Below are 25,134 nucleotides of genomic sequence, written 5' to 3' on the forward strand. Positions count from 1 at the left end.
TTTTATTTTATCTTCTGGCATTTTCTAATTCTGTTTTAACACCTACGCATAATTAAAAAGTGTAAAATGTGGTCTTCATATTACAAAATCATACAGTAGTACACATAGTACATAACACCATCATTTTTAAAACACATTTTACACTAAATGTTTCATCCACACTGAAATAGGGTTGCCAACTGTCCGGTTATGGACCGGACATCCGTTTTTAAGGGAATTTGTACCTTGTACGGTCAGAACCACTGTCCGGTTCTTGCGAATCTTGCTTACTCACTGTTCATTGCCATTTGTGTATTTCCATTCTCGTTGAGCCTGTCCACTGTGCAAACGTTTTTTTATTATTATTATTATCGGTCTGTTAAGTTTTAGGACCACATTGCAATGTATTCTGCGTTATTTTGCCATTCACTGCTTAGCGGGATCCGATTACTGAGCATCTATTTAAAAAATAATCACACACAGCACCCCCCCCCCCCCCCTACACTGAAACCATCCACACTGAGTATAACAACACTGACCAAGTAAGTTGGTTGAAACTCACATTTGCTATACTTCACAAAAATTGGTAGGTGGCACAATATAAGTTCTATGGAGTTTATTGCACTCCCTGTACAATCAATACTATTCAGTATTTAGCCTTAAATGCATTCCTTTGTCTGGTCCAGTACTGACCTCCTGTATATTACTGAGCACCAGAACACACTTTCAAAGACAATAAGACATCTGGAGTACACATGAAACAATGTGAAATTCTGTAAGATCAGGAACAGCATTATATGAAGCAATAACTCTGCAACAGACTGTAATTCAGCCAAAGACAATATTAGAGGGCACATGATGTACATCCCCCAAAACCCATTACATGTCAGATATATTGTTCTATTGTGCTGTGTATCAACAAAAAGGAAATGCACATGCGGAGGAAAACTATTTTACATTTTCTATTATAGGCCATCAGTCATTTATGTACTTTTACTTCAATGCAGAAATAAAAGCAGAGCATTTGAATGTCTATACTCAGAACACCAGCTTGCAGTTTTACTAAGATACCGAGATCCATTTTAAAAACAGCTGCTGAGCAACATTTACTGCCCCCACATGAGCACTGCTGGGGGGCTTGTCATCTCTGATTGACCAACTGAGTTTTTTCACCAGGGTGTCGAAATGGATTGAAGAATAATCAATTCATTGATTTCTTCTTTTTTTCTAATTTTACTAAATAAACTACAGATGGGTTACAATTGCAACAATCATTGTGCTTACAGCAGGACCCCAAGATCCAGCGCTTTCAGGTTATCGGGGTTATTTATTTTACATAGGACTTGTTTGATTCAATTGTTATGACTTGAATACCACCCCTCCCCAAGAACTGACCACTTCTTAATATAAATGTTTCATCCACACTGAAAAAAAATCTATTATCAAAAAATGTAGTTTAGGAACATCCAATTGAATAGCTAAGCTGCTTTAAAGAACAACGCCCATCTAATACTAACATGATTATTACTTTTTAGCTATATTTTGATAGCTAGACAGATAGATAGCTAGATAGATTTTTTTTTTTAATGGCCTGTGTTAATATCCTGTGTTCCCAGAAGTAATTGCAGGCCCCCCCCCCCTGATCAGCAGCTGCCCCTATTAACATAGAAAGGTTTCTGACTTCGCTAATTGTTTTCTCTTCCCTCATGAGCAGCTGCCACTTAACCTATCCTCCAAGGTCTGCAAGCCTTTTGTCTACAAGTTCATCCAGCACGCAGGGTCATGCTTATGAACCCGGAATGGCTGTGTTCTCGGATGCAACGTCACAACAGATAAGCTTGTGTGTTAAAGTCACCACCACACACCTTTATCTAAAGGTGTGTGTGTGTTGGGGGGGAGGGGAGGGGGTGCTCTAACAAAGTCTCTGAATAAAAATAACACTGAATGACCTCATTAAGAAGGATTTACTTTCCTTGGTATTCATCCTAGTAGAGCATACAAACAGGCAATGCAGCTCTGAATTCAGGCTAAACAGAACAGGTTTGAAAGCCTGATCCGTACAAAGCATGGAGACACATCATGCTCTACTATATAGTCATGAACTGTCTGACCCAAAAGGATTGATAGTCTATGAATCCTAGTCAACAATCTCCCTCCCGACCTGTGAGGGTACGGTATAACAGGAACAGTGTGCCCTGGACTGGATGGTTTGGCAGTTCATTCCAGGGACAGTTGGAAGTCGGCCATTTAGAAAGGGGGCGGAGTCACAATACCAGAAGTCATCGCCTTAATGCAGTAGGCGATGTGCCAGTCATGGATTGGAGGATACGTGATTGCACACGCTACCGAAGGAGGCGTGACTGAGGGTATATCAGGGGATGTGGCGAAACAATCTTTTCCTTTGTTATGGTTGAGAAAAGACTTGTAAAAGGACAGACCGAGTAAAAGTAACCGTGAGTGTTTTGTATTGTATCTGTCTATTAATTGTCACACTTTGTAATTCATAGAATACGTAATCTGGGACCTGTCACTATTCAGCCAGCATCAACCCCGGACTGCACTGCACTGCTGTTTCACTGTTACTGTATAATTCACCACCTGCACAAGGAGCACTCACTGTTGGGATTTGTGACTGTGTCTGTGTATAGTGTGTGTTATTATTATTTCGGGACTGAACCCTGTGGTTTAGACTGGGCTTTACACATTGCTGTGTATAGCCAGTCTTATTATTTAGGCATTATTATTTAACCATTGAACTGTTGTTGGGTTTTGTTATTGCTGAGCACTGCATCACCTCTACACCTGCGCACTGCAAACCACTTTGCCATAAGGATCCATCACTGCAGTACATTAATCTACAAAAGCAGTCTTCATGTAAAGACAACACCTGTAAAACTCAACTCTTCCCTTTTGGACAATATATCACTCTGCCTTTAATGCACTTTAACTTGCACTTATCTGCTCCCTATTTTACTGTATTTAATCCTGCACTTAACCCAATCTGTAGTATTTTGTATTTCACTTGCACTCGTATCTAACCCTGATGTAACTATCAACACTGTTATCTGCTCTTGAACTGCCCCGATATCAAATCGTACTGTGTTTTGTATTTGCTCTTACTAGGACTGAATTCATTGTATTTTGTATCTTGCTCTTAATTGTACTGTAATTCTTGATATGTATTTTTTTGTATACAACTGTAAGTTTCCCTGGGTAAGGGTGTCTGCTAAGAAATAAATAAATAAATAAATAAATAAATAAATACCATTTTGTACCATCTTACGGTGTACAGCTTTTACTATATATATATGAAATGTTTCTTGCTTGTTACTGTCATGTGACACGCTTGCTGTATATATCAGTGACCCTTAATTTACAACTTCTTAAAGGGGGAATGTTTCCTTAAGAAAACATTTCCTTAAGAAGACAAATAGCACTAATAGATCGAGATCCATATAAGGCATTCGTTTTTATGCAGCGTTTAATTGCATGATGGGTTAGAGGGCATTTTTCCCTGTAGCTGTCCACTGAACTTCTGGTAATTGGTCATTTTAAATCTGTGTTTACTTGTACAAAAAGCAATCTCTTGCAATACAATGTGATCATTTATTAAGTGGTAGTTTCGGATTGAAAGATCTGTATTCATTTTGAACTGACTTATGCTTGTAAATCCTTACTGAGTTTTCTTTAAAGCCAACATTTTGCTGATCGTCTTCATACATTTAAACAATTGTGTTGTTTACAAAAATTCATCATGTACAGTTGAGTGTAAAGTGAACCCATTGTACAATGCAAACCAAAATGGACCAAATTAAAATCTAAAAACAGCTCACCTGTAATAGACATGTGCTCTTTCTGGTTTAACAAACTTGTGTAATGCATTTAACTAATGCAACAGGTAAACAATGAATCTGCTTAAAACCCATTGCATTATCTGTAATGTTCAATTTTACATAGTGGTTACCTTTGGGTAAAAAGCATTACTAAAGCTTATTTTGAACTATTTGTTGACATTTTAATTCCATGTTGGAATGTTCAGTTACAGGTCACAAAATAAATTATTATTATTATTTATTTCTTAGCAGACGCCCTTATCCAGGGCGACTTACAATTGTTACAAGATATCACATTATACATTATTTCACAATATTTATTTATTTTTTTTACATACAACTACCCATTTATACAATTGGGTTTTTACTGGAGCAATCTAGGTAAAGCAAGGTGCTCAAGGGTACAACAGCAGTGTCCCCCACACTGTAAGATGCAGAATCTTACCTTGTGTAATAGGACTGTAACTTCTAGCTTCTTTCAATTGTGGTTTTGCAAGTCAATACAAATATTCTGTAGAGTCATTGAGAAGTGTAGGAATTTATAAACCTGCAATCAGAACTGTTTGCTCTTCTCTGCGTTCGTACTCCATAAGATATGAGGCCAATCACGATCAAAGTTAACCTTTACTAGTGTACCACAGAACTAGCTCTCAGGCAGATTTTATTTTAGTCTCCAGTGAGTGAAACAAACTGGATATCGTGCTAATACAAAAGTTTTTGTTTTGTTTTTTTGGTTTTTTTTTATAAATCCAAGGCGAACTCAAGTTTCCCTAAGGCAACAACAATAGTACAAATCATGAAACAGAAGCAAAAAATAAATAAATAAAACATTTTTTCACCCAAGCTATGTTGAAACACTATTATTGTATATACTTTAAAAAGAAGCCCAGAAAAAAAAAAAATTCTCCTCACCTGGCACCTCGTGAATTGAGTTGGTTGGTCATTCTCTAGCTTGACCCTCAACAGACATTACAAAACTATGACACAATCTGCAGGCTTTCTGAAGTCCTAGAACTTAACATTTGAAGCCCCTGCCATTGTCACTCACCTTTAATGAGCACTCACAAAATAAATGAGCACAAATCCCAATACTATTCAACACAAAAACAAATGGCACCATTATTACTCAAATAAACAACAAAAGCCACAGAGGTGCTCAGGTGGCAATCCACATATTTCATCAGCTGTATTTTACCTTGACTTGTAAATTCAAATTTGATTTACGTTTAAGTTTTTCAGGTACTTTTTCTTCGTTAAAATCGGGTATGCTGTTTTATTTTGCTATTTAAGATTATGCTTTCATGTTCCTTTCCAGAGATTTTGATTTATATAAAACTAAAACAAAACATTTTTAAAACTATTTTCAACTAAATGCCGAACTAAAAGATCCATACTAAATGAAAAGAAATCAAACTGACCTTCGTAATAGGTGCTTTTGTTGTGCCACAAGGTATTGCCATGCGTCTAAATATCCGTAACAGCATTTAAACAGACCACGAAATCCAAAGATGCATCCATCCCCTTCGCCTTTGGGGAAGTGAGTGGAGTGCAAGCCATTCCTTTTTTTAGACACCTTGTAGGAAATTTGTATTGGCAAGCTTTTCAGGAAATTGGAAGAGTGCGTACATGAAGAAAAGGAGCTCTAGACAAAGTGTCACCTCCCAGCATCACTCCCTTCCTGTCGGACATGAGGCGCTCTGGCAGCAGGAAAGGATGTGAGCTGAAGGAGCATTATCTTTAGCACTGCTGCTAATGATGGCTCCTCCTCCACTGGTGCTCTCTTTGGAGAACAGCTTCTCTTTAAAATATACACCACTATATTCCAAGGCATCTCATCTGTATGTAGGTTGCCTTCTGAATCAGAATTCAAATCTTGAACGAGCTACCCTTGCCCAGAATTAACAAAAACCTCATACACTGAATGATGTGAAAAAACAGGTCACAGCATAAAAATAGAAGAGCTCCAAAAGAATATTATTTTTGGACAGGGTTTTTATCAAGTGCAAGCGATTATATTTCATGTACATTACTGTGTAAAAACCTTCTACTCAAAATTGAATCCTGTTGTGTAGATAAAACAGGATGACAGATAAAAACAGTAAACCATCCATACTAATTCAATTCTTACATAGCTTCAAGTGCGTTCAAACACTGGTGCAAAAGCGTATTTTTTTATAACAAGAGGAGGACTGGGTGTAATTAAGCAAGCTAATCTGATATAATGTTATTACAGATAAATTATGTTTAACCCTGTTTTTAAAAAGTCACTAAGTTTATTTGTTGAATTATTGCAGCATGCATTTAATTAAGACACTTGAACTGATGTGTTTTAGTTTTGTTTGTAACATCAAGAGTTTCTTGAAATTTCCTCTTTGACAAAAACCCTGATGTTCCTATCACTCATTAGTTATCAAAAGATCACTAAAGGGGTAAACATCAAGGGATTTGTATGTTAAAACCAAAAAATTTAATATTTAAAATAAGTCTTTGTACATTTTGAGAATTCAATAGGAATAAATTGTTGCATTTATATTTACAAAATAAAAAATGCAGACAGTTCCATTAACTCCTAATGTCAGGAACATGCTATGTAGGAAAGGTTTGTTTGGACATAGGCATGCAGTAGACAACCTGTCAATATTAGACTACCCATAAACGCAACCCAAAACCTTGCTAATTCACTTATCTTTTGTTAACTATATAATGCCTGTTTATGTATGGAGAAAATAACAAATGTATTACATATGAAAACACTGGCTTCTGAGGCTGGATTTTAAACACAATATGCTACTGAGGGTGGAAAAGCATTGCATTAGATATTATTATTATTTACTTATTTATTTCTTAGCAGATGCCCTTATCCAGGGCGACTTACAATTGTTACAAGATATCATATTATTTTTACATACAGTTACCCATTTATACAGTTAGGTTTTTACTGAAGCAATCTAGGTAAAGTACAGCAGCAGTGTCCCCCACCTTGGATTGAACCCACAACCCTCTGGTCAAGAGTCCAGAGCCCTAACCACTACTCCACACTGCTGCCCAGGGGCATTACAGGGTAATGAATAGGTTGCTCTTTTCCAAATGGTTTTATTTATTTATTTATTTAGTCATTGTTATACAAAATTATTTTCAAATGCTGTATTTATCATGTATTAACCATACTTAGATCAAAAAAGCACTGTTCACTTTAAGTGAACGAGTGAATGTTTACTTTATGGAACAAACACTGCCCTCTAGTGGATGCACAAGGCACATGCAGTTAAAATATGAAGTTAGACCACCAGTTAAAGAGAAAATAATCAAGATTCAAGGCAAAAATAAGTAAAACCGCCATCTTGTTTGATGGAGCAATAACCAAACACTGAAACTACCCATGAACAGCCACATTTTCCCCAACCATGTCACAAACTATAGAGGCAGTACCTACTATCAAGACATCAAGCTGTTAATCGTCCTGAATAACCTTCTTTCTATCATGACATTACACAGCAGCAAGTTAGACACTCAGGATTTTGTAATTGTGCCTGCAGCCATCCAGTGTCGAGTCTGATCTCAGAAGCTAAGCTAAGCTGGGCCTGGCCTGTACTGAGTGTCCTCCAAGCTAACTCTAGCATTGCTTGACGTGCTGATAGTGACTCAGCAAGGGACACTCTGTAGCTGCCCCATGGCTTTAGGGGGCACTTGTAACCCTTTTGATAATCCCCCCCTCCCCAACACTGGCCAAACCAACCTCACGCATTTCCTATAATTTCAAAACCACTCATAGATGATATGGGAAAAATCTGAAGAAGATAAATCAAGATGACAAATGGTTTCAGCGAGTGACTTCATCAGCCTCACGCTTGCCCAAGATATTATTATTATTATTATTATTATTATTATTTTTTATTTCTTAGCAGACGCCCTTATCCAGGGCGACTTACAATCGTAAGCAAATACATTTCAAGTGTTACAATACAAGTAATACAATAAGAGCAAGAAATACAATAACTTTTGTTCAAGTGTGACAAACCACAATTCAATAATACAGCAGATAGTGATAGTTACATCAGGATATGATTAAATACAAAATACTACAGGTTAAACACTTGGCAGATTACAGTATTCTGAAGTACAGGATTAAATGCTGTAAAATAGGGGACAGATAAGAGCAAAATAAAGCACATTTAAATGAAGGGTGATAGTGTCCCAGGATACAAACATATATATCTATCTACTATTTTACTTACATAAGATATCTTACAAGTCATTTAGGTTTTCAAGTTCTCTACCGTTATCAGAAACCGTTATCAGAAACGTGTCTAATTGTATGAGGTACAGTACTTTGACTGGCTTTGGTTTTTACAGGCAAAGTGGAATTGTGCTTCCATTCCTAGTTTCTGTACTTCTAGAGTCATTATTACAGGTTGGTTGCAGGTGGTCTCAATCAGCAGATCTACTCTGCATGCCAGTGCATTCAAGCAAAGAATAAGCAATGTTTTTTGGGGTTTTTTTGTATGTTGGTTTTTAATAGGGATGCACCGAATCCTGGATTCGGTTTCGGATTCGGCCCAAATACCTACTTTTTGAGCAGGGTTCAGATTCGGCCGAATACTACCCTATATATCCGCCCAGACGCACATCCATTTTAATACATCCCTCCAATGTGTGCAGTTCTTTAAATAAAAGACATGACATTGAATGTAACTGTTGTATTTAAGAACAAGAACACGTTTGCTGAACTCTGTCGCAGCTCTCAACTCCCTATTGCTGGTGGCGCACGCACTAAACACGTCACTCAGATGCTGAATGAAAACATACCCCTGTATGCAACAGCACAGTCACATCACACTTTTCAAGGAGTAAAGTTAGGCAGTAAACATGTAATATATAGCAACGGCAAACTGTTGTAGACTTTTGTGGTTTCTTGTTTGTCTGTCAAACGTGTTCTAGAGATAACACTGAAATAAAAAAATTAAAAAACGGTACACAGAAATATATATTTTTTGTAACCTCACAACTGTCAGATGCGCAAGGCGTTGTTGAACAATATGCTTTAGTAAATGACATTGTACACTATTGTAATGTGCCAATAAAAATTGACCCATTTGGGAACGCTGTGTTTTATTAAAATAATTTTTAAACTATTTCATAGCCTATTTGATACGTGTTACACACTCGGTGGATTTAAATCCACGTGGGTTTTATTTCGCAGGGAGATTCAGGTCACTCATCACGGTAATTTTTTCCTCATAGCTCTGATAGGGTTGTCAACAGGATCCAGAATCTCGGGATTGCTTGAATTTTTTTATACAGTAAACAATATCTATCAAAATAGTGCAACACGATTATTATAGATAACTTTGCACTCACCTGCACTCTTTCATTTAACCTTCTGACAGCAGGTAAAGTTTATATTTGTTTTATATTTCTTGCTTATACAGTCCCACCCAGACAGAGACTCAGAAAGCCAATCAGCTGCTGTATAGGTCTGATTGATGGAAACGTTCCTCACAGGCAGGTGTGTGCTTTTGGTAACAATTAAGTAAAACAATTCAATTAATGTTCGCACAATTCACACTCACTTTACTCAATACATTGCAGTTTAGAGAAGTAAGTTAAAAAACCTGCCTTAAAGTGTCCCGAGATTCTGGAGCCTGTTGGCAACCCTACTCTCAGATCAGGTGACACAGGTTGAAACGTTATTAATGAAAATAGTGGGTTTACGGCAAAGATCCAGCTCTCCTTACTTGTAAAGGAGAAGTAAACAGTTCTGTATTTTGATGTTTCTGTTGTGGGGGGGAAGGGGCTAATGGTAAATTGTATACGTTTCAAACTGAAATCGTATTCAGGGATATATTTCCATTCAGTAATAAAAATGCTATTTACTAAACTCAAAACTATAGATTGTGCGTGTCCCTTGTTAGTAGCTGCCAGTTTCCTTCAGTTTTCTTGACAGTTTTTGTAGATTCGGTAATCGGCCAAATCTTTTGAGATGGATTCGGTATTCGGCCGAATCCCAAAAACTTGGATTTGGGGCGTCCCTAGTTTTTAATCTACATTTGAAATTCTACGGTTCTGAATGGGAAAGCAATATTCTGTCTCATTGGCACCCTCTGCTGGAAAAAAAAGTAATGTGTGGTAAAAAGGTACTTTTTATATAATCGAGATATATATCATTAACATACAGGTACTTGTAATTGCATTGTAGTTAATGAACTAGTCCTGGAGGGTCATTCCACTACAGGTTATTATATATACAGTTGTAGTCTGGGTATGTAAACTTTTGACTACAACTGTATATATAGTATATATAGTATATATATATATATATATATATATATATATATATATATATATATATATATATATATATATATATATATATATGCTTGGTCAGAGGTTTAACTACAATAAGAATATTACGGACATGCACCTGACAAGAATATCTCTATCTGCTATGTCAGCTATTGAACAGAAGGGGGGTGTAATTTACTTATCAAGCAGAATATTTTCATTTAACTTCAAATCATTGTAGCAATTCTACACATTGAAAAACATTGTATTTATCTTATATTTAATAAATACAGTTACAAGCCTACTTTTCAAATGCAAAAAAAACACTGTACATTTACTCACAATTTGAAAACAATCAGAAAAATGAAATTTTTTACAGTATCTAGGTAATGATATTTTAAGTAAGTAGTATTCAATATTACACACTGACAGCATGTATAATGCCAAACAGGACGATTTAAGGGTTCTGTTAGACCAGCTAATCAATCCGCAATGAAACACACATACTGTAGCACCAGCAAGGTAATCAGTACTCTACCAGACACTCATTAGCCTGGAGCTGACGCCAAGGTACTGTATTTGTAATAAATATTAAAACGCTTATTGCAGGGGCTTTGATATATTCAACTGTTTCTGCGGAAGTCAAGATAACAGGTTTATAGAAACAAATGAACCATTTATTTTTGTCATTTCAGGAACCTAAATGAAGGTATGTGACAGCTCAGCTCTATTTAAGAAACAGTACCTCAGTTATATAGACATCCCCTTTAAAAGGAGTGCTGTAAAATAAATGTGGTTATCTCTTATTGGCTTCATTAACATTACTACTGCTCCCTCTTATTGTGCTGAGAATCTTTTGGTCCTTTTTTTTTTTTTTTTTAGTTAATTTAGCGTATTCAATATTTCAATGACAATGCTGTTGATAAATTGCTGACTCCTGGTACATTTGATGTAGGTCACATGGTCTAAAAAACAAGCAAAAACTAAAAATGCGGAGACAATAATAATATTAAGAGGTGAGAAAATAGATTTTAAAACCTTGGATAGCAGCTTCCGAGTGGCGCATCCAGTAAAGGCACTCCGCGTGGAATGCAGCATGCGCGCTAAAGCCTGGAGGTCGTCCGTTCGGGTCCAGGCTATTCCACTGCCTGCCGTGGATGGGAGTTACCTGGGGGCGGCACACAACTGGCAGAGAGCCGCCCGGGGTAGGGAGAACTTAGTTCAGCCAGGGTGTCCTCGGCTCACTGCACAGCAGCGACCCCTGTAGACTGTCCGGACGCCTGCAGGCCTGCCTGCAAGCAGCCCAGAGCTGCGTGGTCTTCCGACGCTGGAGCTCTGAGGTAACTGCATGGCAGGCCTGCACAGTGAAAAGAAGCGGACGACTAACGACACACGTTTCGGTGAGCCGGGCTTAAAATTGGGCCTTTCAAATTTGGGAGAAAATGGGGTAAAAAACAATTGCCGATTCCAAATAAAAAATTAATAAAAATTGGTTAGCAGTCTTTCAAAACTGTATCTGACTAGAGGGACCGACACTGAGTAATGGTGAACACACAGTGCAGCAAGAACCATCTCTGTTATAGATCAGTTGAAACTTACCTCCCATAGTGTTTTGAACTCCTTCTGTTCAATGCGCAGAAGCTCACTGTACTCTCTAGTAACGATGGTGGCGTGACGGGGCGTGTTATCAAGGATTGATTCGCCAAAAGCCGTTCCGATCCCCAACGTACAAATAGTAACAGCATCCTTTAAGAAACATGTACGTCTTTATGCAAACTTCATAGGTACAAGAGCCACCCTTACAATCATAAAAACAAGAACAAATAACAGGCAAGATAATGGCATCAAATGGCTTTTGAAGTCGTTTAAGATTGTTGGAGAAAAAAAACACAACAAACAAGTCTTTAGAAAAAAATTTGTTATTTGCTCTTTGCTCTGCTGCAGGGCCATATTATAGTTTATTTTAAAAAAACTAGAACATTGTGTCGCTTTCTTTCCTTTTCTTAGTATGTCTTTAAGACCTTTGTGAGTGAGAGAGCTGTTATCCAATCATTTAATTGTGAATAATGGTCAATTAGAGTACGTAAAACAAAACTATTATTCAAGTTCTTTGATAAATATTTGTTACTGGAAAAGTAATCTCCAATACATTACTTAAATTAAGTTGCTCTAAATCAGTTGGACGAGTTCGCTGGCAACAACACAGGAAAGTAGTGCGTGTTTTGGTGGGAGGGAGTTCAGCACAAATCAGGAGTTAAAGAGAAAAGTACAGTACAGTAATTAAAAGTGTTCAGCTGCAGACATCGAAGCAAATGGATAGCCAAACAACCAAAATGGTCAATCATAAAAAAAGCTGTTTTTGCACATGACCTTGAGGTATTGATGCATTTGAGTTATAGCAGTGCCCGGTCACCTGGTGTCATTAGATGAACAGAAGTTCAAATCAGTCAACACTGGGCCCACCTAGCTCTGATCCTCAACAATCATTATTATTGGATGCTACAGAGGTGCTTCATAAGAGTTGGGAAGATTTCATTTAGGTCTGTTTGTTGTTCCCTCTGAGTTTTTGGACCATTAATCAAGCAAGTGATTGATTTTATGCTGTACTGAATGTGCACCTCTTGGAGGTTTAAAAAAAAAAAAAATCACATTATTGCTAATCTTTATGATTTAAAGACAGTTTCAATACATCACAAATGTAAGATGACTGCACTGCATATTTTTAAAGTATTGTGTATCCAGCTGCTGGAAATTGTATCCACAGAGGTCATGTCTCTGATTTAGAAAATCAATGTGGCTGTGGAAAGAGTATAGTAGATGATATTTGCACAGCATTTAATTGAGATTTTGCAACAAAGCCTCCTTCCCGGACAGCAGCCAAGTAAAAGGTTTCCATGGTAATTGCACATGCGAAAATAAACTGAACCTGGTTAATGTATTAACCCTTACGATTCCAGCAGTGACTGAAGTCAGTGAGTCACAGGGCAACACTCTGATAATTAGCTTCACACTGTGAACAGTTTTCATTAATTGTTCACACCTACAAACCTCATTACTTCTCACATTCAGCATGTCTGTTAATTCATATTTTCTTCTCAAAAGCTGTAGAAATACAAATGCCATTTAATGTGTATGTGTGTGTGTGTGAGTGTGTGTGTGTGTGCGCGCTTGAGGCTGGATGTAGAATAGTGTTACCACAACAGAATGGACAATCCATGGACTGCTATATTATTTGCTCCATCCCCTGCTAAAATGTCAGTTTTAAGCCTGTAAGAACTGTTTGTAGTAGGTTGTGTTCTTGTATTGTTCTGTTCACATTATTTTTAATAGAGTGTGGCACGCTGCCTAACTTGTTTTTTGAAGTCATTGAAAGACTGTGTAATTGAATTGTAGTTTCTTTTAAATTCAGCACTATTGAGTGTTTACTAGTTATGGATAACTACTGGTAAGGCTATTTTGTTTGTCAACTTCTGTTATATTTCAGGGCGTTTCAACATCAGACTGGTTATAAATGTTAATGTTATGATGAAACAGGTGAAGCTTGTTTTTTGTTATTTATTTGATACAGAGATTTATGAAAAATGTCCTTTTACCTGGTGATTAGCAGTTTCAGACACTTTAACATCAAGGGACCCTGACAGTACAGCATACCAACTGGTTCCAATGTCCCCCTGACGATATACTGCAAAAAAAGACCAGCAAATAACGTTTAGCAAGTTGACTGCATTCTTAAATTGAAAATAAAAACATGCATTACAGCGTGCTTTCGTGAGTTCCAGTTTCTTTAAAGTCAGTCATTCCAATCTACATTCAAATTCTGAAATAAAACTATATTTCAGGATTTTATTGCACAATGTCTTCGATCCATTTAAAAATAGACGGGAAATTCCCCCCCAAAAAAGACCTACATGTGATTCCTTTCTCCAAGTTTTCGTAAAATCCAAACAGACATATTTGTTGCAGTAAATTGGGATGAAACTTTTCAAAAGCCTTTACGTCCTTTAGGCGGGCAAATATGATATCAACATCTTCACCAGAGCGTGCAGATGGCCTGAAAGAAAGAAAGAAAGAAAGAAAGAAAGAAAGAAAGAAAGAAAGGACAGCTGAATTAGTCTGTTCATTGGATTACTTGTAAATGTCCACATTGTTTCATGTGTTGTGGCTATGTATCTATTAAGGTTAACCTTCCCATCAAACTTGTAATAAAGAGCGCTAGCATAGAAAAGTGTCTTTTTAGAAGAAGGACCCCCTGTCTATAATGACCATTACAAAGTTGCATAGATATTTCTTGCATACTGACTGGCTGCTACCATTCATATATGTTCCCATTTCATGCAAATCAGTAAAGTTACAGTTTTAATTTAATAATGAGACATTTTAGAAGCTCAATAACATTATAATTCGCCTTGTGCCTCACAACGCACGTGAGATGTGGGTTGTTTCAGTACAGTGCAAGTAATTTGGCTGCTTTACCATTTTAGAAAGATTAAACAGTACAGCATGTAACACTACATTTAGGTTGCCCTATGACCAGAGCCTAGCACTGCCCATTCCTTGCCAGCACACAGCTGTGGAGTTGCCAGAGGATATTGTCCTTCCCCATGAATATGTTACTGTTACAGAGTTCTATTTGACGGTTACAATTCCGGCTGACCAGAGTCCCATAACTGCATCTATACTCCAGTTGTCCAGCTGTACAGGGTTCACTGTTAACATACACCCTCTCAGCCATTAAGAGCACAGGATTGATCTCCATTATGATTGAATGGAGCATGGCAGTGGGCGGCAGTGTTATAAAACACAATGCGCAAGCAGGTCCTCCGAAACAACCCCAGTGCCTCATCTCAGATCAACACCCAAGCTTGCCCAAACCAGTAATGATTAACCAAGCAGATCACAGGTTCCTAATAACCACAAACAAGTGTGTATGGACCACTCCCTTATTGACTGGTCAGCCTCTGACAAGCTCGACCCTAATTGCAAACTGCATCTCTTGACCCTACAAAATACTGTATTCCATTATAGTGTGTGTTGAAGTCTTTTCCAAGATTCTTTTTTTTTTTTTTTTTAAATCACAGAAAGCTCTCCCCATCTATTTACTTATAAAATTCAATAAGCAACGAAATAAATCAATGAACTCGTAGCCTGACGCAGGAAAATACTTTTTTGATTTTTTTCAGGTCACTGTAGAAAATCAGATGCACTCCCATTTTCTTTTTGTTAGACAAGCGGACTGATAAAAAGCATCTTTATGCTGGGGTTATTCATACATAAAATGTAACATTGAAGAACAAATAAATCAACCTTGAACATTCCACTTCCAAACATAGTGCTTGTTTTTATTCTTGGTCTCCATACACATCTTGTCTAACTCAATAATGATGACATCCTGACCTATACAGTCATAGCTTTCACAATAATTCCTCTATGTTCCCCTCAACATTAAAGAGCAGGTGGTTTGCTTTTTGACATTTCTCTTACAGTGTTATGGTGTTGCAATTGTTCTGCTTGGTTCTGTTTTGCTCCCATATTGAGTTGTTCCCATTTTTCTCTAAGCCTTTACTTGACTTTGAGCTTACCTGGAGAATCCTAAGGGCTTGGACTTAACTGCCTTCCTCATTCCATTCAAACCATGTCACAATGCAACCTTTCAACTCTGCTAGCCCCCCACTCTGGGCGCGTTAAGTGAGCCGCTCAGAGTGAGAACGCTCCGAAAGCACACTGAGCAGATTTAAAAGACTTCACGCTCTGCTCCACGAGAGCGCTGAGCAACTTTTAAAAATGGCAAATAATAAAATGATTTGCTTGTTTGTGTTTCTGAGGTGATGGTAGATAAAATGGCCCGTGTGAAGTTACTGCACCCTGCTGTACCTCGCTGAGTTTGGCGCTCTGTTTGGACTGAACCTCATATCTGGCTGTGTTTAATACCGACAATACCAACTTTAATAATAAAAATTATAAATAATATTAATACTACAAACCTAATAATAATAGAGTCATAACTATAAAACAGCTCTACATTTAAAAAAAAATGAAATTAAATGATACAAATTCGAAAACAACACTTTTTACCATCTTATTTATCCAATTTAATACATAACTTCATAAGTCGAAACCAGTTCATCGTTCTTGACAAACGTATTTGTCAGTCCTGCCTGTGATCTCCATTTGTTTCCTGCAGATGGCCATTCCGTCCGCTCACTCTGATCACTGATGAAAAATGCTCAGGAGCGCTCTGAGCGGCTCAGCGGGAGCGGAACTGAGCGAGTCGTTAAGTTGATTCTTTTACTGAGCCGCTCTGAGCCGCTCACTTACTTAACGCACCCACTGTCTCTGGGTTTGGCAATTTGCTTCATCAGAATAATGAAGAACTGCCCAATCTGAACTGAACATCAACATAATGATTACTTCACATTGATCAACATTTAAACAGTACGTTTAAAAGACAATAGTAAAGAAACGAAAAAGGAAAAAATGTACACTTACATGCTGAATACAGTAATTAACATGTCCTTTGTCTTGGAAAAAAAAAATCCAGCATAGATTGCTTCATATTTTTCATCATTTTCTCAATGCAGTTGCCTGGTTACAGTTTGTGTTTATTGGGAGATTGTGTTCCTCATGCCATAGCAAAATTCAGCACTTAACGTCAGCTAGATAAGCCACAGTGTGTGTGGATATACCCTAACCCACTTTATGCCAGTCCTGTGTATAATAACAATGGATAACATTAAGCAGCAGTGCAATATAATACATTGGGTTTTTTTATGTTTCCTCCATTTGAAGTTTCCCTAAAACTGTTGCAGAGAAACCGTGAGACCAAAGCATTATAAATATTTTAGAGTAATGACTTTTAGCCCCAAGGCGGTTTGGTTCAATACATGATGAAAATACCACTTATTAACTATTAATGCACAATATCTTGATTAGAAAAGCGATGGCGATTAGAACATAAATGCAAGCGCCACGCTTTACTATTAACAACAAATCCCCCCCCAAAAATAAATAAATAAATAAATAAATAAATAAATAAATAAATAAATAAGGATCTGTTTTGCTTAATAAGCATTTTTGTTCATACTCTCCTTATGTAATTGGACTGTTGTTATTTCTGGCAACAAGAAAGACTCTTACCAGTGTAGCTATTACAAATAAGTTTGATAAAATACACACACATTAGCGACAATGGGTGCAATAGTTGAAGCATCTGTTTCCCAAACTGCAACCATATGTCACGAATGACGATCATACAAGACGACTATTACTTTGGTCTGTTTGAAGGCAGAACAGTGCTGAGGTTGTGGCCACTTAGAAACACCAGAATCTCCTTCCTAATAATGCGGTGGCCACACCCTAAAATGTGTAACAGTCCTATTGTGAACACAGGTGTTGTCATAGTAACGGGACTGGGCAGTAGCTTGATGGATGACTTTAAGATGCATACCCTTATTGCATAACTTCCACTGGTGAAGATTTTAATTCCTACTAAAGATATATTATATTATAGCATACTATCTGTAAATTGAAATTCACAATTAGGCCATGTAGACGTTATATTTGTAAATGTATTATACTTTACTTTATGGAATACTGTAAACCGTGAAGAGCCCATTATAATATTGCAGTGTGTAATGATACAGAAACCAGTCAGCTTTTTAGCATTTGTGGAACATTTATCAAATTGCCAGCTAATAACCTGAACAGGTTGCTAAGTGTATAAACACAATGGTAATTCCTAAGCAGCAGTTGTAAATGTGTATACTGTTCAATGATAACTGCAGCAACTCCTATTTCCTGTGAGTGAACAGGCCTCCAACTCGCAGACATGTTTAACTGCCCAGTATATTTTACCTATTTTGTTATTTAGATGCTTATTAACAATGTGTTAATAGTACACTGAGTGATTGCTTCTTTTTAGAGTGATTGCTGATGTTTAATGGGAACATGTCAACAAGTTTATACTCTTCAAGTGCTCTGTTTATTTACGAGAATGTATCTGGTAGTTCAATCATTTGTCAAATAAAACAAGTCCAGTTTAATACATGCATGGTCACCTTCTCCTTTAGAATAATTGGATACAAATAAAAACTGATTGTAAAATCACAGTAAAACCATATGGGAGTCTGTAATGGAGTGAAATGGAGTTTGGGGTTTTTTTGGGCTCATTTCCTTGTTTTTTCAGGACTGAGGCGATTTGTGTTCCAAATGCTCAAGAGAACTCTTATTTATTACATTTTTTTTTTTTTAAATATCAGTGGACTGGATGCTTACACTGTCTGCAGTGCATCTTGGAATATTGTTAAGATGGCAGTGACTGGGTTTTTTGCTGTTTTTTCTCAGCCTGTAATTCAATTATTTACAATCTTGTTTATTGCTATTGATGGGAATAACGCTGAGCACTGACTGAAAGAATAGCAGCTGGAGGGAGAGCATTCTCTTAGTCAAGTTCTGCCAGGATTTCGGTGTCCGACCACATTTCTAAAAGTGTCAAAAATAACCAGAAAAGTTCACTTTCTCCTCATCTAGCTACAAAGATCCATGTGTAACGTTTGTTTCCTGGGTGCAAACAAACTGAGTTCCCCTGTTGTTCACACTGAAGTGTAGCAAGTGAACCGAACTCAGTTAATTTGTAAAAAACAAACAAAACCATGTCTTCAGGTGGACTCAGTTCAGTTTGTTTTCTGTTCACACTACACTCCAAATGAACCAAACCATACTGATTTGCACAGGATTCGTGGCTATGGTACTTCAAATTCACGGTGTGTTTTGTTGCTGGTCTGTGAGCACTGGAGGCTGAAGTGCTCCTTATTTATCCAGATTAAAGACTGAATAGACAGTGGCAATGCAAGTCTCCTCAAATCTCCCGGAGATCATTTCTCAAGATTTTCCTGCAGGGGACCACCAATTCAATTCCTAGTCTTTTTGACTGTATCTTCAAAGATGTCCAATGCCAATGATAGTGAATTACATGTCCATTCTGTGATGTCAACTGCCACCCACCAAATTAATTTCTTGAGAAATCGAGTTCAAATCCATCTTGAAATGAATTTGGTGGTCTCCAGATTAATATCTAGTTCATTCAACCATTGACTTGGAGGTGGGAGTGCTAATTAATAAAGCTTAAACAATATGAGACTGTGTGCGCCTGGCTGGACATCAACTATCCAAGATGAGACTTTAGGGAAAATAATTTTACATCTGCAGCAATGCTTAATGGAGCATCAGTCAAGATCTATGTTGTTTGGATAATATAATGGGATAATTGCTAAGCATATGACATGGTTTATTTAGATTTCCAGAAAGCTTTTGACAAAGTCCTGCATAAAAGATTAATTCTCAACCTGAATGCAGTAGGGATTCAAGGAAACATGTGGTTAACATGTAGAAAACAGAAAGCACTGATTAGAGGAGAAACCTCAAAATGGAGCGAGGTAACCAGTGGAGTACCACAGGGATCAGTATTAGGTCCTCTGCTCTCCCTAATCTACATTAATGACTTAGATTCTGGTATAGTAAGCAAACTTGTTAAATTTGCAGATGACACCATTTAATACAGAAAAGTGTAAGGTACTGCATGCAGGAAATAAAAATGTCCATTATAAATACCAAATGGGAGATACTGAAATTGAAGAAGGAATCTATGAAAATGATCTAGGAGTTTATGTTGACTCAGAAATGTCTTCATCTAGACTATGTGGGGAAGCTATAAAAAAAGGCCAACAAGATGCTCTGATATATTGTGAAAAGTGTTGAATTTAAATCAAGGGAAGTAATGTTAAAACTTTACAATGCATTAGTAAGACCTCGTCTAGAATATTGTGTTCAGTTCTGGTCAGCTCGCTACAAAAGGAATATTGCTGCTCTATTCCGGGTTTAAAAGGCATGTCATAGACTAAAAGAATGTGATCTATTCAGTCATGAACAAAGAAGACTACGCGGCGATCTGATTCAAGCATTCAGAATTCTAAAAGGTATTGACAATGTGGACCCAGGGGATTTTTTCGACCTGAAAAAAGAAACAAGGACCAGGGGTCACAAATGCAGATTAGATAAAGGGGCATTCAGAACAGAAATTAGGAGGCACTTTTTTACACAGAGAATTGTGGGAGTCTGGAACCAACTCCCCAGTAATGTTGTTGAAGCTGACACCCTGGGATCCTTCAAGAAGCTGCTTGATGAGATTCTGGATCAATAAACTACAAACAACCAAATGAGCATGATGGGCTGAATGGCCTCCTCTCGTCTGTAACCTTTCTTATGTTCTTATTTATGACTCAGGCAAAAGATTTAATAAAAATACATCAAAACTGCAGAGGACAAAAATGATACGGACTCAAACTCGGCTGTTAGAATTACCACAGTTTGCCATTTATATCAGAAAAACTATAAAAAGAAAAAGGAGAAATATGGGGTCTAGCTAGGTTGTTATAATTACTTTGTTTTCCCCTTTTATATTAAATACATGGTGCTGCTTTGTCCCTACAGGTGAACAGCCAAACATGAGTAAGACCTAATTTGTACTGTTCAGCCTTGTTTCATAATACACCGAGTGGTTGAAGGATACCAAAATAAAAACACACAAAAGACTGGGTTATATAAGCATACTTTGGATTTCTTATAAATGAAATGAACTCTATGCCTTTACTTCATATAATTGAGCAATTTCTACAAAAGACAGTGCTGTTATTTACTGATGTATCCAAACAAACAAAGCTAATGAAAACCCTTAGAAAGTTAATGACATTTCCTGACAATGTACAAGTATAGTAGGAATAGCATTTAAATTCCCCAAATATTAAAGCTTAAACTTGTTCAGTCAATATTCAATAGTTAAAAAATGAAACACCACGTTCTATACTATGGAACAGATGGGGCAAGAGCAATTGAGGTTTGATCATTGAAAATAATGCCTTATTTAACTCAGTCTGAGGATTAAACAATGTGGATATTTGTGCTTTTATAAAAATTGCTGTCAAATCAGTTCTAATGTCTGACTCTTGGTGATCAACACAATCCACATTTCGCAGTCAACACTGCCAATTTAATTGAAGTTTAATCTTAGTAGTGCATTCTTTTTGAAACCTAATAAAAGGTCAGAACTCCAAGGCCTCGCCGGGACTCAACACAGACACGGGTTTACTCTGTGATCTCCTGTGCACATCCATGCACATCAGCTTGAGCTCTCTGCAGGGCACAGTCTAGAGTTTCATAAGCCATACAAAACCAAACCATGAAATCAATGCTTCAGATATAATACATCTCATTTCTGTTTCTATTGCCTTCATCTGCATCAAGATGACTACAATAACAATAGCAACGCTCTTGAATTAGTATAAAAACCCAAATTGCATGACAAAAAAACAAAATATTGTCTTGTTTTTCGCTGTATAACATCAATACCAGGGTGCACTATATTATATATGAATAATACGGACAGGCATCTTGATATATGCCCACATTCTGATGGTCTAAATAACTTGTGCTAAAGAATGTCCTTACCTAGTTTGATCACAATTTGACAGAGGTTCTCTAGAGAAGTAAAATTTGACAGAGATAGGTATGTATGGCCAGGCTTACTGGTGCCTCCACCCCACTGCTGGGATAATATAGTCTTAACTTTAGGCATTTTGTGGCTAAAAATAAATACTGTATATATTAAAAAAAAAAAAAAAAAAAAAGAAAACTGCAAATCTATGTGGTAATATTTCTGATACAATTTGTGCATTATTTGTTTGAAATGTAAAATATTTCTTCTTTTTTCCATTTTAAGTTTTTGTTAAGGTAATTAAAAGTTTTTACTTTTAAAAAATCAGATGCTTAGACACGATTTCATAAATAGTAGTTATATCAAATAGAATGATTGTAATATGTTTATTTACTTGTTTTTAAAGTAAATGAATACCCAACACTTCTTTTTTAAAGGGACTACAAGTAAGCAGGAGAGTAAAAGCCATTACTAAATGAATGACCTATCTTGGCACATACATAACTATATAGCTGTCAAAAATGGTACCCTCTGCATTCTTAATTCATCATTAGGCCCTTTGAAAACTAGTGAATATCAATTGACCACCAGATGGATATAAATGAAACTACAATAGCCCATATTTAAAGAAACGATTTTCTAAAGCCGGTAACGGGTGTTATATATCCTATTAGGGTTTCACTTTTAGAAGAAATGAATAATAAAAGGTTTATTTTCCTAAATAATACTACTGTATAAAGGCGGGACACAGGCAAGCAATCCGGTTTATACAGCACCTGTGTATGCCGCAAAAACAACAGATCCTTGGCATTTTTAGGCTATGGTAATAATTTGGCATTTTAATTACACGTTTACTTGTTTACGTAGGCTATTTCACGCCTGTTTTCGTTATTAATCTAATAGACAGAATGTAATGTATTAAAATGATATCCTTCATAACTAAAGACAACATCATAAGAACTCACAATAGTAGGCTACATGTCGGTTCGCCGCTTTAGAACGATCAGTCTAAATAAAATAAAAGGACAATATTGTTCAGTTTGAGAAATAACAGCACCGATTCCAATGTTTTATTAATATGGTTTAAAGGTAATAAAGGCTATATAATTTCACATTATTTTCACAGATGTATGTATTATTATTATTATTATTATTATTATTATTATTATTATTATTGCCACAATTATTAGGCTGCACTACAAAGGCATAACGCATTAAAAGGCATTGAAAAAACACAGTGGCACAGAGCTTTTGTAAGCGTGTCCAGATTCTGATTTTTTGCTTTTATTGTACTTGTCGACAAAAGTCAATAAAATACAATCAAAAAAAGGTTTTCGATAGGCAGCTCAACTCACCTCTTATCAAGACAAACAATCCATTCTGCAGATGCAGAAGAATGGGTTGAAGTGTGCGCCGCTACCATCTTTGGCGAGATCATGCACCCGCCGTAGCTGTAAGACGATTCACAACACCCTCACTCATAATGCGCTGTTCCTCCATCCCCTCCTGTATATAAAAACATCGTTCAAACGCAATTAGTCAGCTCATCCCTAGCCTCAGAACCTAGCACCCCGCATCAATGCCGTACACAAAGAGCAGCTCTGCAAATAATATGCTTTTTGACCACTCCAAAAACCGAAAGAGGTCTGTTATAAATTATTTTTGTATTTGTACCCAAATGCAGATTTGAAAACAGGATATTGAATGTTTACTTTGGACAGGTGTCGTGGTGCCTTTAAATCGTCATCCATTTATATGCGGACTTTGCTTTCAGGTAAACTGAAACAGGAAGGCTGCACCGAAGTGATTTCTTCCACAGCTTCTCGTGCGTGTTTGTTTTTTTTTTTTGTTTTTTTTTTTTTTGTTGTTGTTTTTTTTTTTCTCCTTAATTGTTCACAGGGCCTTTCGTCAATCTGACTTCAGTGAAATGGATGCGTTACAACTCGTTTCCTTGGAAACTGCTCATTGTCCCTGGCGTTTAAATGTTAGCACTTAAAAATAAAGTAATGCAAACCCAGGAAGATGTAGGATGAGGCAGTTACCTTAATGAGCTCATTAAGAACACGTTGTTGTTCCAGTCCATTGAATGTATTGATCATTGCAAACATTTTTTCTTCTTTTTAATTATATTTTATTGGAATCTACACTTGTGGTCTATATCCTATACAACTATACATATTTTAATAATAAAACAAAACATACTACAACTAAGACCATGCTACTACTATAGTATATACTTTAGTGTTACATTAATGTTCACAACATTAAAATAGGCAGTTACAGTGATTGTACTAATAGTTGTGTACTACATGTGAAAAGTGCTGTATAAAAGTAAGCTCTTTTGCTTTCTCTAGGTCCGAAGGTCTCATAGCAAGATTGTCAGGTGATCCATCATTGATGGCTCGGTTCTTTTATTGTTTTGTAGGGACAGTGGCGTTTTAATTAAGACTCACTAAACAATGAACATATAGCTGTGTTATTTATTTATTTTTGACTGAGTTTCAGCTAAAAGTCAGTGTTGGTTGGAGGCAAAGAAAACCAATATATACTGTGTCACATTTCCTGATTTTCAACTGACAGACATGGCGCTCAGAAAATGTCGAAAGATATTGATGTGTAAGCAGCCAGTCTGTGAATCACAATTAACTGTGAAAGTGCATATTTTCATAGTAGGGTTTGCAAGAGAAACAATTTTCTGATAGAATATTCCAGAGATGAGGATATAGTGCAGGTGCCCGTATAAATACTTATACTTGTATTGTCAAATACATCTTGAGAACAGCTTAAACAATTTAAAGGATCCAGGAGTCAGGATAAACCCCACAGTATGAGAAATTACAATTACCCCCCTTTCCCAATTATTGAAAAAATATATATATTTGGACCAAGGGCTTGTTGGAAGGGCTGACATGGGGTTGGTAGTGGGTTGCAAACTGACAAGTTTGGGAATGGAATTATATTTATAGGCTACAAGGTGAACTGGAGGAGAGATGCAATGTGTGTTGGGCTGACATACATATTCCTTTTTAACCACTGGGGTGTGCAACTTCTGCCCCTCTGTGGAAAGTCTCTACACAAAGGGGGATGCCATGTGGTAACGTTTTTAAATGTTTGAAAAAAATGACATTATGGGGTAGATGTAAAGCACAGTGCACTTGCTGCCCAGAGGTACAGAGAGCAGTAGGCGCTGTGTGACATTTGTGGAGCACGGAAATACAAACCAAAAGAAAATAGGGGAGCAAAGTCCTCTTGGCGTACGGAAAAGAAAAGAACATTTTTCTGAGGAGCTGAGAGTCCTCACAGCTGAGATCACTCAGCATGAAACGGAGTTGCTTGGAAAAGCCTCAGCCAACATCAGTTATGCTAGTATCCTTAGGAAATGATATGTATTGGCCTGCCCTTTTCAGCATGACATCCAGAAATTTACCTTGCTCTCTGGAAATGGTGGACTGGGCTATCCCTCCAGACATTCCAACTGTGGTCTGAAAGGAACCAGAGGCCAAGTAGTGCAGAGAATACAGCATTTTTCACATGTGTAGGGATAGCAGTCCCTAA

At 37.0% G+C, this 25,134-nt stretch overlaps 1 protein-coding gene across 4 annotated transcripts in view; it reads right to left on the reverse strand.

Annotated features, from left to right (window-relative positions):
- The window catches only part of LOC117426178 (rap guanine nucleotide exchange factor 4-like), a 51,450-nt gene extending 28,034 nt beyond the window's left edge, over nucleotides 1–23,416 (reverse strand). The window contains exons 1-5 of one of the 4 annotated variants that reach the window (XM_059033673.1): nucleotides 23,292–23,416; nucleotides 22,935–23,085; nucleotides 14,003–14,145; nucleotides 13,688–13,776; nucleotides 11,694–11,840 (exon numbers count right to left, since the gene is read on the reverse strand). In XM_059033673.1, the coding sequence (XP_058889656.1) occupies nucleotides 11,694–11,840; nucleotides 13,688–13,776; nucleotides 14,003–14,145; nucleotides 22,935–23,017 (462 nt within the window). In that variant the 5' untranslated portion in view covers nucleotides 23,018–23,085; nucleotides 23,292–23,416. Of the gene's footprint in view, nucleotides 1–5,230; nucleotides 5,488–11,693; nucleotides 11,841–13,687; nucleotides 13,777–14,002; nucleotides 14,146–22,934 lie in introns of those variants that run through there. The other 3 variants (XM_059033674.1, XM_059033675.1, XM_059033676.1) reach the window with 3 other exon arrangements.
- Between the last annotated feature and the right edge of the window lie 1,718 nt (nucleotides 23,417–25,134).

The sequence above is a fragment of the Acipenser ruthenus genome, chromosome 11 (assembly GCF_902713425.1).
Source record: "Acipenser ruthenus chromosome 11, fAciRut3.2 maternal haplotype, whole genome shotgun sequence".
Classification (NCBI taxonomy): domain Eukaryota; kingdom Metazoa; phylum Chordata; class Actinopteri; order Acipenseriformes; family Acipenseridae; genus Acipenser; species Acipenser ruthenus.